Source organism: Mchenga conophoros, linkage group LG15 (assembly GCF_057382185.1).
Source record: "Mchenga conophoros isolate Kocher_MC1m ecotype Shallow Benthic linkage group LG15, M_conophoros_male_GT1.1, whole genome shotgun sequence".
Lineage (NCBI taxonomy): Eukaryota > Metazoa > Chordata > Actinopteri > Cichliformes > Cichlidae > Mchenga > Mchenga conophoros.
This window is the reverse complement of record NC_140540.1, coordinates 2,686,783-2,701,674: the sequence shown is the minus strand read 5'-3', so window position 1 is coordinate 2,701,674 and position 14,892 is coordinate 2,686,783. Positions and strand designations below refer to the sequence as shown.

The 14,892-nt window shown below is 43.7% G+C and overlaps 1 protein-coding gene across 3 annotated transcripts in view; it reads right to left on the bottom strand.

Annotated features, from left to right (window-relative positions):
* Positions 1–2,182: 2,182 nt before the first annotated feature.
* The window catches only part of ches1 (checkpoint suppressor 1), a 63,698-nt gene continuing 50,988 nt past the window's right edge, over positions 2,183–14,892 (bottom strand). For all 3 annotated transcript variants that reach the window (XM_085245999.1, XM_085246001.1, XM_085246000.1), the window contains exons 5-6: positions 6,993–7,101; positions 2,183–5,926 (exon numbers count right to left, since the gene is read on the bottom strand). In XM_085245999.1, coding sequence (XP_085102125.1) covers positions 5,368–5,926; positions 6,993–7,101 — 668 coding nt within the window. In that variant the 3' untranslated portion in view covers positions 2,183–5,367. The remainder of the gene's footprint in view (positions 5,927–6,992; positions 7,102–14,892) is intronic.

Below are 14,892 nucleotides of genomic sequence, written 5' to 3'. Positions count from 1 at the left end.
GCTTCCACTGCCACACGGCTCCAAAATGGCACCACTCAGATTGATAAGACACTGAGGCACTCTTTGGTACACTTAACTCTTTTACTTCTTTCCCTTAGGGAGGGGGAGCAGGACTTTAATCAGAAGTATTGAACTTAAATGATTAGAGGAAGCAAATGAATAATTAACTGGCGGGAAAGGCTTGGTTATGATAAGACTCTTGTTGATGGGAATATGTGAGGTTAATGATTGGGGTCAGTCTTGAGAGCAAATTAGAGTCTCTAGTATCACAAAGGTAGCACTCTACTAGTAAGTGTGGGTTTGTGTGTGGTGCTGAGGAGGTGGATGACAAAGGCTGACATCCTTTACTACATTTCACTTGAAGTGCTGAGATGAAAACAGCTAATTGTTTAGTACTCTGATCAGCTTCCAGTCAATATGTTCTTAACAAAACTCAGAATGGTTGATTTACAGCAGTTTATGTGTGGTGGAGGTGGGTTGCAAATGGGCTTGCAGTGTGCAAAAGTCTTGAGACACTTAATTTCTAGATTATTTTATTTTGCTTCCAAGGAGCCAGATTTTCTCGAATTTTTAAGAGAAATTCAAGGTGGGCTCAAAGTGGGATTTCAAAGTTTTCTTGTGCTTTTTCAGTCATTTCCAGTCCAGTCCTTGTACCTGACCATTTTCAGAGGAGCTGTTTAACACTGACCGATGCATCATTCAAGAATAATATAAGGCAACTGAAGAAATTAACCAGTGTTGCACCTAAAACAGATGCCTTAGCAAAGAACCTATTTTTAGTAGTATGTTAAGGTACCGTGCTGCCCGGTGGCACGGTGGTTAGCACTGTTGCCGCACAGCAAGAAGGTCCTGAGTTCAATTCCAACATCAGGCCGGGGTCTTTCTGTGTGGAGTTTGCATGTTCTCCCCGTGTTTGCGTGGGTTCCCTCCGGGTACTCCGGCTTCCTCCCACCGTCCAAAGACATGCAGCTTGAGGGGATAGGTTAATTGGAAACTCCAAATTGCCATTGTGTGAATGTGCGAGTGAATGTGAGTGCGAATGGTTGTCTGTCCCTGTGTGTTAGCCCTGCGACAGACTGGCGACCTGTCCAGGGTGTACCCCGCCTCTCGCCCTATGACAGCTGGGATAGGCTCCAGCGCCCCCCGCGACCCTGAAAAGGATAAGCGGAAGCGAATGGATGGATGGATGTTAAGGTACTTTGCTACTGGCAGTCTGTTGCAAAAACATATAATTAATTAAAGTCTTACAAAAATGCCCAAGATAGCACAGCTTGATGGGCAAAGGTCTGTCGACAGACCAGGTCAGCACCTGGACTCTTGTACTACAAAGAAATCGTGCTCTCCAGAGAACACGAGTCCAGTGGCAGCGTGCTTTACACCACTGCATCTGACGCATTGTGCTTGGTGATGTAATCTTTGGCTGGAGCTGCTCAGCCATGGAAACCCGTCCATGAAGCTCTCTGCGCACTGTTCTTGAGCTAATCTGAAGGACACGTGAAGTTTGGAGGTCTGTAGTGACTGACTCTGTAGAAAGTCAGCATGTCCTGACTCCGCTCTGCGAGTTTACGTGGCCTACCACTTTGTAGCTGAGTTGCATTCCCAATCACTTCCATTTTGTTATAACACCATTAATAGATGAATAGCTGACGGTGGTACATTTAGTAGAGAACATTTTATTCATGACTGAACTTGTTGCACAGGTGGCATCCTATCACAGTACCACGCTGGAGCTCACTGAGCAACTCATTCCTTCACATATGTTTGCAGAAGCAGTCTGCATGCATAGATGCTAACTTTTATACACATGCGACCACTGAAGTGATTGGAACACCTGAGTTCGATGATGGTTTTTAGCAATAGTGCACTTTTCCAAAGTTTGGTGGCCCATAAATAAAGGTGGTCATTCCAAATATTGACTTCTGAGCTCGTTTGAATTATGCAAAATCATTTTTTTCCATGTATGTTTGCACATAAATTGCTGCACCTATTTCACATTGCTTTATCGAAATATAAAGAAATTAGGGTTGCCTGATACTTTATGTCCCACAGTACTGTGTGAGATTTGCCCACTGGATGAGTAACAGCGGTGCCACTTCAGTTGACGTCCATATCTCCGACTGTAACTATGCTTTTGTCTTTTGTCTTGCATGATATCCACTGAAGAACAACAGCCAAGCGTAGCTTCTGCAACTCGTATTTTTTTTTATTATTGCAACCAACTGGAAGACAATACATCACATAAACATCATTGTAGTTTCTCAGAAAATGGAAAACAAAATAAAACAACATTTATATATTTTTTGCCACGGTATTGGACAACGTTGATATTTACATGTAGTGATGAAATAGGTCTTGAAATCATTCTTTGGCAATATGATTTGCACAATAAGGAGAAAACTGAACATTTACTGAAAAAGAAAAAAAAAACAAAGAAGAAGAAGAAAACAAGAAAACAACACCTGGGTGTACCCTGCATCACATCGCACAGATCAATAACAGTTTTGCATTTTGACATCTCTAACCTATGGCTTTCCAATATTCAGCTCAGACAGTCACGGAAAAAATAAAATAATGGCAGTATTATAGATAAGTCTGTCAGAGAAAGAGAGAAACAAAAAGAAACAGGAAAATTTAAAAGGCGCGTAAAAACGTCAACAAATAATAAAAAAATAATAATAATGGCAACTATTCTTCTAGGAGCTTTTTGTGGTACGTTTGGCAGGTTTGAAAGAAAACACTTTGCTGTTTGGGGGCTTTTCAGGCAGTGAAGTGGATGCACTTTGCTTTAATACGTCCAGGTACAGTTCATGTGTTTTACCAGGACTCAGAGGTGAACAGATCTTCTTTCCTGCATGTCACAGAGTGAGCCCGAGGCAGAAACCCCCAAAAAACAAACGTGCGCTGCTAAAGCGACACGTTCTACCCCCTCGACATGCCTCTTGCCAACTCAACGCGGTTACTAGTCACCACAGCGGCGGATTGGTACATCGAATACAGCAGAGTGCTTGACCCGGGAGCACTCAGACACACATCAGACGACAGACAGATGGCACACAACGACAACACTAACAGTGTCTCCTTTACCCCCCCCCCCTTTTTTTTTTCTTTTTTCTCTTTATGGGTACCACACAAAATGCAAGGCCAGTGATGCATGCTACAGGTGGCGAAAGACTGTGCCGGTGGATGGGAGCATGCATTTGTTTTCCTCCCGCTTGGCTCGCTGACGATCGTTCAACGTCTCTTCAGCTCAAACAAACCCCCACCCCACCTCTCCCCCGTCTGGCTCTGCTGCTACAGCCAAAGCCCAGCCTACGTTTTCACCTAAAAAGCGGCTTTATTTTATACGCAGACGAGGGTCGGATAATACTTGTGCGCGCATTCCCGTTTTAGCCATGATGCACCTGGGGTTAAAAATACTGTCTGTAAATCAGAGAAAAGAAACGTCCCCTTCCCATGTCGTCTTTTTTTTTCTTTTCTTGGAGATATGAGGGCATCTACAAGGTCTCCCACGCCCCTTTCAAACATTTACACCGAACAATGCCGATGGAGAGGAAGGACACGCGTACATTTACACACTGAAGTAAAAGTAAAAACAATACTGTTATAAATAAAGACAGGTTCTGTCGTGACAACAGAGGTACTGAGGGCAGGCAGGCAGGCACGATGTTAAAGGGTGTGTGTTCCTGGGCACACAAACGCACACACTCCACAGACGTGTTCTGGGATAACACCGGGTTTAACATTGAACACCTAAAACAATTAAATAAAAAAAAAATAAAAGAAATCACTGTACAGGCAGAAGTTGTCGTAAGCCCACCCCCCCAAGAGGTGTTTCAGCTGGCCTACGTTATAAGCCTGAACCCGAAGCCCAGAGGTGGCGTCCTTTGGGCCTCTAATTGCAGAGTGATCTCCCACGTTTCCTCCCTGAAGACGTGTCTTTGAAAGCCCGCTCAGAAAAACAAGGAGACGAAATAAAAAAAAAGAAAATCTCCAATATAATCACGGGTATAAGAATTGGCGGCAAAACTTTTTTTTTCTTTCCTCTAGGATCAAGATTTATATGAAAATAAGTCATGCTTCATGCTAAATACATCGTTTATCTTACATGATCTTTGAATAAAAAAGATTTGCTTTTTATCTTATTTACAAGCACCCATGCAATATAACTGAGAAAGTCCTGCAGGTCAAATTGCTTCAATTAAGAAAAAGGAAAAAAATAAAATATTTTCTAACCTTTTTACAGAGTTGCCCGCACAGGGGCAAATTGCTTATATCTTTATGAGGGTAGAGTGAGGGTAAACAGACACAAACAGAAACCTAAACCCACAGTTCATGTATATAGTTCTTTGTCAAATGAAGAGGAAGGTGGTGGCAGCTACTGGCAGCTATGATATCTATACCAGGTAACTACGTCGTCTAATGGAGAGAAGTACGAGGGGGTGGAGGGAGGAGGTTTTACATTATGCAACAACAACAACAAAATGAAGGAGATATTGCCTCAGACCCGGCACACTATCCGTCTCTATGGTGATAAAACATGACCTTTTTTTTTTTTTAAATTTTAATATATTTATTCTTAAATACTATGAGTGCTCTTGAAATAAACCATGTCTTTACCCATGATGCTTTTTATTATAAGTGGCGTAAAATAAGTGCATGAATATATATCACATTGGGTTTTACATTTATTTCCACACTTAAGGTCACTCGCTCTCTCTCGTTAGCTCTACTACGCCATCTTTGAACTTTTTTTGTGTTTGTTTTTTTTCTTGTCAGCTGTCGTATCGGCTACATGAAGCAACCTGGTCGCTTATCTTTGGCACAGTCTCACATTTGTGCTCGTGGATGTAGGAGAGTGATGCCGGCGGGCGGCCGACCCGCCTTTGCCGGCATCACTGCAAGATTGCTACAGATTCACATAGAAACAAACAGGTAAGACAAACAGCCATCATCAGCTCCCGCCCTCCCCCTCCCGGCAACGTGACTCGGTTTTGTCGCGCTCGTCCAAATTAGTGACAAAACGTGCTTTTGTTTTTTCCTTTTTTTATGGCTTTCATCCCCTTTTTAAACAACAAAAAACCAACAAAGACATATGAGAAATACCCATCGATGTTTAGTGTTGCTGAACATGTAGGAAAACATAGATTTTTGATATTGCCACAAATAAGTAGGATTCACCTAATGCCCTGCAGATAGATAGAGGGAGATGACAAGTGTCCGTTGAGACTAATGCTGTAGTAATGTTACCTGTTGACCTAGTTGTGTGTGTGTGTGTGTGTGTGTGTGTGTGTAAATCTGTGTGTGTGTGCTTGGAGCTATAAGCCGTCTGTGTGTGTGTGTCTATGCTTTGTTCTATGTGTGTGTGTCTTAGTTTCTCAGGGCCTCTTTCTGCTCCTTCTGGCCCTTGGCGGTGCGGTTTGTGATGTTGTTGAGGCAGGCTCTAACCCCCGCCAGGTGGAGCAGCGATCCCGCCGCCTCTTTCATCTCCTCGTCGTCGCTCTCCGGCGGCTTCTCCACCGTCGCCGCGCGCCGCTTCTTCAGCGGCAGCGTGTCACTAATGCCTCTCGCTCGGCTTTTGGTCCAGGGCAAACTGCTCCCAGCCAGAGTCCCGGCTCCCCCCAAACTACGTCTCTGTCCGCGCGGGGGCTGCTGGGAAATGTAGGTAGTGGTGGTGGCGGCAGTGGTGACGTGAGAGTCCAGTGGGATCTCCCGGGGCTCGGGTTTGACGTCTGATTGGATTTCCACGGCGATAATGTCGTCGTCGTCCACGGGGGAGGAAGGGGAGGTGACCTGGGAGGAGCACAGCCTGCTGGGGGATTTGGCGGTGCTGTAAGTGTGGTCGTCCTGGAGGTCCTCGCCGCAGGGCGGAGGAGAGTAGCAGGTTGGGCTGTCCTGTCCTCGGCTTAGATAATCGCCCAGGGATGATCTGTATGGATCGAGGACACAGAGCGGGAGAGAATAACGTTACTCGTGCTGTCACACTGCCAGGCGGGCTGCCTGCCTGGACCTGCTTCACTCCACTGACACTCAAGCTTCTCTGCTTTACTAGAAAGAAAGTTCGGGTTCTAATCTATCAGCCACAAATAGCTCCCTCGGGCCTCATGCGCATATTTCTGAGGTCAGATAAAAGCCCGTATTTCACAAAAACTCAGCCATCCTTTTCAGAAACGAGCTGCCTCATTTTCAGATTGCCACCTTTGCGCCCCCCACCCCAATGACACGGTGCATTTTTAGCAGCACCCATTGTCTCGAAGGTTGCTCAGCACATAAAGAACCTTGCGAACTCTAAAGTCAGAGCGCCTCGACGGTGACGATTCTGCGGCGAGGCCGTTTAACTGTTCGTCCTCGTTACACTGCGACGCGCATTTTGCTCTATTAGTCGGGAGACACTTTTCGCTGTAAAGCGTCAAAGGACGGCGTGGGATGGGGGTTAATCCTGACAACCCATAAATCAAAAAGTAGCTTCAGCAGCGTGCCCTGTCCCCCCGGACATCCCCCCCTCCCCCCAGAATGAGAGCGTGAGCATATTAATATCTCATAAGAAAAACATGCACTCCCTTACAGTGATCAAATATTCACTGCAAACCTTTAGTGAGCCTTTCGGGTATGTTTAATTCATTATGCAGTGCAGGCCATCATACTCTCGTGCTCCTGTGATGGATGTGCATGTCCGTGCATGCTCCCAATGTTCTTTGAATCACGAGGCCTCTCCCTCTAATAAACCTGTTTGTGTTTGTGTGTCTGCGAGAGGCCATTATATAAACACACCTGGATGAAACGTTGTGCACGGCGGGAAGCGTGTGAACGCCTCTGACTTTCGAGCACAATAAAGATGTAATTATGTAAACTATCAGTGGAAAATTTGGGAGCTCCCCGAGCTTTGTGCCACTGCATGTAGGTGCAGGCGTGTCTGTGGGAGAGGGAATGCGTCTGTGCAGCCCCCGCTGGTGTTAATTATACGTTTGAAGGCAGCAGGAGCAAAGTTTACCCACCTTATGGCCGAGGTTCTGCTCCCCACAGGGCTTACAGGTAAGGGTCTGATAACAGGGAAGAGGGCCTGGCTCCTGACACGGGCGCCATTTTGGATCACACCTCGAGGAACTGAAAGAGAGAGCAGATGGAACATCAGTTACACGCAAGACACGAATCAGTTTCAGTGACGAGCGGAGGGATAAAAAAAAAAGAAAGAAAAAAAAAAAGCCAGCAACAGAAGAAGCTCCTAAAAAAACAAAAACCTCTCAGATCCGACCTCCATAAGACCCGGGAGCAGCTCGATGAGCATCCACTGTCCATTCGAGGAGGCCAACGGGGCAATATTGATGAGCGAGGCAAGGTTAAATTGAGCAGGAAAGCGTCATAAATGAGTTAAGGCCGCTGCAAATCATTCAATTACCAACGACCGCTGGGCACGGCCAAATCCAGCCTGCCTGATACAGCAGCCGCTGGAACGCAAAGGGGGAAACCGCAGATCTGAAAATCTGAAAGGCACATCTGTTTCGAACCCAAGTGTTAAAATAACCAAGTAAATCTATTTTTTGAGGGAGAAAAACGGGACAAATTCACATCTTTTTACGTTACTAATTTATCTGCTGATCTTTTTTATTGGTTCGTCTCAAATGTCAGAAAGCAACATTTTCCAAAGCGGGTTAGTATTTTGAAATTAAAGCTGCAGATAAAAATGATTCAGTGTCTATTTTATGAAACCGTCATTAAATTTCACTTTTTTCCCCCGTTTCATCTGAACCTGAAGCCTGAACAGGTCTCTCTTGTAAATGAGACTTTGTGTATAAATAAAGGTTAAATAAAGACATTCAATGACTTTATTTTTTTTACCTTCAAACTTTATTCAGTGAAGAAAGTCTTTTACTGATTAATGGCTGTGTGGCAAATACATTCAGTGGTTATCTAGGCAACAAGACTTCCATTTCTTTGTGTCAGACATGAATATAATAGTTATCATGACTTTTTCAACTAACTTTTAACTACTTGATCACATGACAAATGGCCTATAAGACTTCCATCATTAGCATTAAACTTGAAGGTGAACTAGTAGCTCAACAGATCAGTGTTAACGCCACAGTAAGAAGCTCAAAGAACCCTCAGCAGACCTGCGACATCCGACTGCGTTGGGCAGCGAGCTCTATTGTTGTGGAAGAAGTTTGTCTTCCAACAGTCGTCCATCTGGTCTAGGCAAGAAAAGCCTTGGTCAGGGAGGAGGAAGTGTAGCCAGTGGTCACGCAAACCAATTTTCAAAGAAACTAAAGAACCCACCAGAAGGACAACTCTGCGGCACTCTGCCTAAGTGCCATTTTACTCCGCTGAAAAAACAGGCATATGGCAAGCCCACCTGGAGTTTACCAAACGATACTTTCTGCAGACTAATGAGACAAAGATTGAATTCTCATGTCTGGAAAGCCAAGCTTTTCTACTGGCAAAGACAGGTGCTGCTAATCACCTCGCTAATGTGGTCACCACATTGAAGCATGATGTGACTGGTGCAGAATACAGAGAGGTCACTGGAGAAAGAAACCCACACAGACAACATCCTGAAACACACGGTCGTGGAAATGGACTGGCTTCGGAACAACTTGGGCCTAAAAATCTGTAGTGACAGACGAAGGTTACGGCTTACAAACCTGAGCCAATCTAACAGCAGGCAGAAAAACGTCCAACCTTTCACCTTGATATTTTAATATCGTGTGTGTGCAGCTAATGTATGGAAATTAGCTTAGTTGCTCCTTTTTGCTGAGAGTTACGTAAGAAGATTGATATTATTCTCGTGATTGTACGGTAAATGTAGAGCTGCAGTGCAGCGCTAGTTAGCTTAAATTAGCTCAGTTTAGCATAAGATAGAAACACTTAAACAACAAAAAATATGATATATATTCATTTATTTTTGATTTCCTAAAAGTTGCTGTCTGGTGGCAGACAGTTTATATTAACTTTAAAGAGAACCACCCTGACTGTTAGCTTTTCTTTCCTCTCTTCACGCTACACCAAGCTAACCGGCTGCTAGCTGTAGCTTCATATTTAAAGTACAGACAGTTGACAACATTTAAGAAGCTTCAGTCTTTCAAATAAAGTCACTTTTATGTGTGTAGAACAGGCGTTTATGCAAAGTGTTTTCCAGCTGCCCCAAAAATTCTTATATACAAAACTATAAAGAATGAAAACGCCGAGCTAACCACAAATCATGAAGAATAGATAAAAGAGATGGCAAATATAACCAAAGTAATCACTGAAAGAATAAATGTAAATACAGCACTGGGTTAAAAATACTCAGGAGGCAGAACAGCTACTAGTCAGAAGGTTGGTGGTTCAGTCCATGGCTGCTCCAGTCTGCATGCCAAATATCCTCGGGCAAGTTACTAACCCCAAGTTTCTCTCCGATGCATCCATCATCAGAGTATGTGTTACAGTTAAATCACTTAAGGATAAAAAATAGTGCTTGGGTGATTGAAGCATGTTGTATAAAGCGCTCTGAGTCATCAGCTAGTGTAGAAAAATGCTATATAAGAACCAGCTGATCATCATAATAAAGAAAAGTGATTAAAAGTGCTGTTTAAAAACAGTCATCTAACTTTCAGTAATACAGCGATAAAAACATCTTCCCCAATGAATCGCGCAGTGACTCAGGTCTGTGAAATTTCGACATATGGTTTTAATTTGTAATTATGAAAGAGATTGTAAACTAAGGGTAGACAAAGTAAACTTTTACAGCTAACCTGCAATCAAGATGCTGGAGAAATAATGTAAAAAGTTTTTTTAGTATTCAGGGTGTTTAAGTATATACTAGAACTTTTTCTAGTTTACAACAATGCCTCAGCTGGAAAAACATTTCAGATTTAAGACAAACATTAAGAAGTTCCACATGATAATTTGTTTCTTAAGCCATTTCAGATTTTCCACCGAGGCCAAAGTCTTGTCTCTGGTTTCCTACTCAGACTGGACTGTGGCAGACCAGAAGGAAGATCTAAACAGGTTTTAAGCTTTAATTGTAATTTATGTGAATCTATATATAGTTTCTACACAGATTATACACTTTGAAGAGAAGAGAAAAGAAGAGCGTACATCTGATCCAAAAGCTCTCATTATTCAAGGCTGGCTGCTCACCACAGTCATCCCAGTTCCCTGGAACAGCTGTCATTTTCATCTCTGGGGTCAGTTTGTGTTTCGCAAACGATGACCTGCTGTTTCCTTTTGTCTGCCGCAGAAACATTTGTTAAGGTGTGACTGTGAACACCGTTCATCAAGCCATCAATACACTGCAGCTGAAGCATTTTTGGGAGGAGGGGTTAAATCTCAGCCCATACAGTGAATTTATGATCGATGTTATGAGCAGAAATTTAATTTGCCTCGAGAACCACAAGCTCATTAAAACATACAAGTCCCCCCCCATGTGGAAAGCAATCTTGTATATTTGGTTCATGTTGCCACACACACACACGAACACTCGTGCATTATGATTTTGTCATTGTAAGTGTGCGTCTGCTGCCTCTCTCTGGCCGCCTGTGTCCACAGTAATCTTATTGACTCCTGTTAGCGCGGCTCTGCCCCTGATATCTCCAGCTCTGCTCTCCATAACCTTATAAGTAAGTCCCTGCACAGAGTCTCTTTTGTAATCTTGATCACTCACTGCATGGATGTGTGCGTGTGGGCAGTGGTCTCCCCGGGTTGACACGCACCCACCCTTTCTCCTCCCCACCTCTCGTTCCAGTCAGGCTTTGGGTTACCATAGCAACGGTTCCCTTTCCACATGCCACAGAGTGGTAGATCATGCATCAGAAGGGATCTACCACTCTGGGAAAGCAGGGCAGAGAAGCCGTTTCTTAGTTCGCACCCTAAACTTTTCACGACGTTATCGAGCAGACGCGTCGGTTCGGTGGACGGTAAACAATCTTTAATGCATCAGTTCTCGAATGTGAGAGCAGAGCAGGCGGCTCTGTTTGAAACCTCATCACAAACGGCTGGTTGCTGTGTGTCAGCCTGCTTTAAACTTGCCTCGATAACAGACTGTGCATAAAAGATGAGCAAAGTCACTGGCCTTGTGTCACGGATAAATACAACAAAATAAAATGATACGACCGAGACAAAAACTGTGCTATTTTGTAAATAATAAACATGAATTCGCTGTTTAATTGTGTAACTTTATTAGCAGCATCCTCCTGAAATGCGCCAACAACATTGAGAGTCACATCCTCCTCTCTGCCCCTTAATGCTCTCTGGTTGCTATGGTAACGTGTGAATATTTCTTTCAAAATAAGACACACAACTACAACACGGGAAAGACCCAGGGAAACAGAGTTAACGATAAAAACCCTGAAAACCATAAATTTCACACCCGAGCCTCAACTCGCGCGGCCCGGAACCAAACGACTCGAGGACCGGTACCGGTCCGTGGCCCGGGGGTTGGGGACCACTGACCTAGATGGCAGGTTTGGCTAGCAAGCTGCTTCCATAAACAACAAACAAACACTGATATCTACTAATTAGTTTTAAGTAACACACGAACAAAGTAGAACTCAAAGTTCTTAGTCTGGTGGTAACACTGTAAGACTCATTATTTTGCTAATTATCGCCGAAAAGGCACAAACACAGCAAATTCAGTGGGCTGGATTAGCTGAGGTGACACCTGGTGCAAACTTTAAGCTTAAATAAGAATTAAATTGTATGTTATTAAAAACAACATAAGCATAAATGTAATATACAAACCAAAACAGCTGTTTGTATCAGACTGTAAATCGGGACATTTTAACATGGAGATCCAAGGGGACTGACATGTTATTGGGAGTGAGCCTCTAGTGGCCATGTGCGGAACTGCATCTGCTTTATCTTTCATCACTGGCTAATGCAGCTGAGCCCAAACCAGTGGGCGACGTCCAGATTCAGTCTTGTCTAGATTTCATGAGTGAAAACAGTGAGAGAGAGAGAAATGTTTGACATGGGCTCTCACACCTCAGCAACAGCAGTTTATCCTAGATGCACACATCTGCACACACATACATATAACCTCTACTATAGGTGCGAGCTCCTCTTACATATGTGACCTCTACATTCACCTCCTCGCTCTGCTGACTGTTTGAATTTCTTTCTTCCATCCTCACTTGTTGATTTTTTCCCCTCTGTGCATCGATCTGTCATTCTATGTATAGTGGTGACTCATATCTCCAACCGAGCACGCACGCCGACGCCACAGGTAAAAAACCTGGGACATATGCTGTGGATATGAGGTGACAAACTAAGCTGAGAAAGACCAGGCAGCACTCCCAAAGCCCGTCCCCGCTCGCTGAGATCGAGCATTACATTTTACAAGCTTGGAGAAAGGCAGAGGAAAAAAAGCTCTGTGTGGTTGGAAGCAGAAAACAAGAGAAAGAAATGTATGAACAGACAAGAAAAGGTGTCTGTCTGCATTTCTATCTCTTTTTTCCTGGAGAGAAAATATCCTCTAGTCTGTCTTTTTCCGATGTCTGGTCAGCTGCTCTGCCTTTTCTGTCTGCTTCCTACGTCTTCGCCTGCCGCCTGTCTCCCTGCCTGCCTGTTTTCCAGGACGAGCGAGAGCCCTCGGCCTCCCTCCCCTCTCATGTGCCGTAAACGCATTCAACCTCCTCTGCTCTCCTGTTAAATGAGTTCCACATGGCCCTGCAGGCTGCAGTCTCCACGCGGCCAGCAGAGGCACCAAAACACACAAACACTCGCTGAATTCACACACACACACACGTGGAGTGCAAAGGGTCAAAGGTTACTCCCAGCAGACCTTGAGAATGCAACCGTTTGAACGTGGCCTCTCGCTCAGTCAAAACGTGTCCCACCCCCGCCTCCCGCCTCTCCCCCGGCCTGGCTGCTGTGTGTTAAAGTCTGAGGGCAGGATGCATACTAATGGTGTCTGACTGACTGGCTGACTGACGGACTGGATTGCTGGTGGGCTGAAGTTGCTGGCAGTTTAACTGGATGTCTAACTGGCTTGTCTATCTGACGCTACAGCCGAGTGTTTAAGTGGTTGGCTGACTGACATCTGCTATAACTTGCAGGGGTGGGAGATTAAAATAAATAAAAGCAACACTCGATTACTCGGACTTGAAAAAAAGCCCTTTAAACACAACTACAAACAGGCGTTATCAGGCTGAAATCTAATCAGCACCTGTGATTTTCAAATGTTTCCTCTACGCCTATTTTGATCTTCAGTATGCGCAACGATAGGCTTCTTAGAACTCTTTTAGTCTCGTTTTAGCTTTGAGGGATATTACATCAATTTTATACTTGAAGCAGAGTTTACTTGACATGAGGAGCTCTTCTTATCCTGAGAATGCTGTTGTAAAGTATCTTCTGTGGCTCTGGAGAGAGGGAGCACTTCAAAGCATGAGAAAGTAACCCTGATTATGTCATCGGCGTTCTCTCGGTTTAGGGCAAAAGACCACACATTTTAGAACAGACGTGCTAGAAAACACGGGAACAGGCCTGTAAGAGAACTGCATGTACCAGGCAGGGAGGGTCTGACGTTATTCAAGTATTATTATTGTTTATTATTGATCTCTGGCTCTCTTCACACTCCCTGAGCCTGGTTCTGTTGGAGGTTTCTTCCTGTTAAAAGGGAGTTTTTCGTCCCCCTTGTTGCCAAGTTCTTGCTCACAGCGACTCGTCTGATTGTTGGTGTTTTCTCTGTGTCACCGGAGGGTCTTTACCATATAATGTAAATCGATTTGAGGCGACAGGTGCTATATAAATAAACAACACTGAATTGAATGAACCAGTGTAAGCTGCATACATTATTGAGGATTTTGAATCCTGTGCCTTAATTCCTGTTTCATGAAGTCTTTCATTATTTTGTCTACACCTCATATGAGGCGTAATGAAAAAGTTCAGCAAACCTGTCACAAATAAAAGCTTTTTTTGGCCAGTTCAACAAAACTGTTGCTCAACATCAGAGATTTTGGAAGTTCATATTTGAGTTTGACACAGGAGCAGATCCAGTAGTACGGAGAGCAGGACTTCCTGGGTGCAATCTTAAAACAGCACAGGACTGGAGATGGTCTTGGAGGGCAGGATGGCCACTTTTGAACCAAAGTTGCTGAACGTTTTAGATTTTTTAAATCACACCTACACGGCGCTGGAAGATGTATTTAGACTTGAGTAAAAGCGTCAACGCTGCAGTGCAAAAAGACCCGACAAGACAGGTGGAACCTTTCTTTTACTGAAGTACCTGGTTTGAATAAGTACACATGCATACATAATCATCACGATCTAGTTTTTACTCGGCTCCATATATTTTATATCACGTGCTTTTCTAGATTTTTCTTCCACATCAAACATAAATACTGATAATAATGAAGTTTTGCAAAAGCAGAGCAGAGAGATGATTCATTTTATATGTATTATAACATACTGACTTAGTGCAGGTTTGCCACTTTTATTTACATCTTCAGCTAATTTTAATATTGCAGCCGGCTGTTTTGAAGATAATTATAAGAATTTTACACAACATCAGGTCGTTAATTAACTTTGGGCAGCATTTCACTTGTTAGTTATGATTTAAGCCTAAAAGGCAAATTAACTCAGCTGATAAAAAAATGTCGTAAATATTTTTTTTTCTTGAATTCCTCCAAATTGTACTTAACTTTCACCTCTGCTACTGCAGCAACAGTGCGCTTCCTGTAACGGCTTATCATTTACTAGAACAGCAAACCTATGGAGAAATGTACAAGCATATGAGTTCCCACCATTTGGCGGGATTTGCAGTCCTGCTGGAATTGCTGGTAATCATTTGTCAATAGATATCTGTCAACAGACATAAAGCCGATGCTTGTTTGAAGCGATTGTGATGCACCGGTTTGCCTGCGATGAATCATTTACAAGCTGGTCAATTTTTCTATTGACTTGGATACACCCTTCATTTGC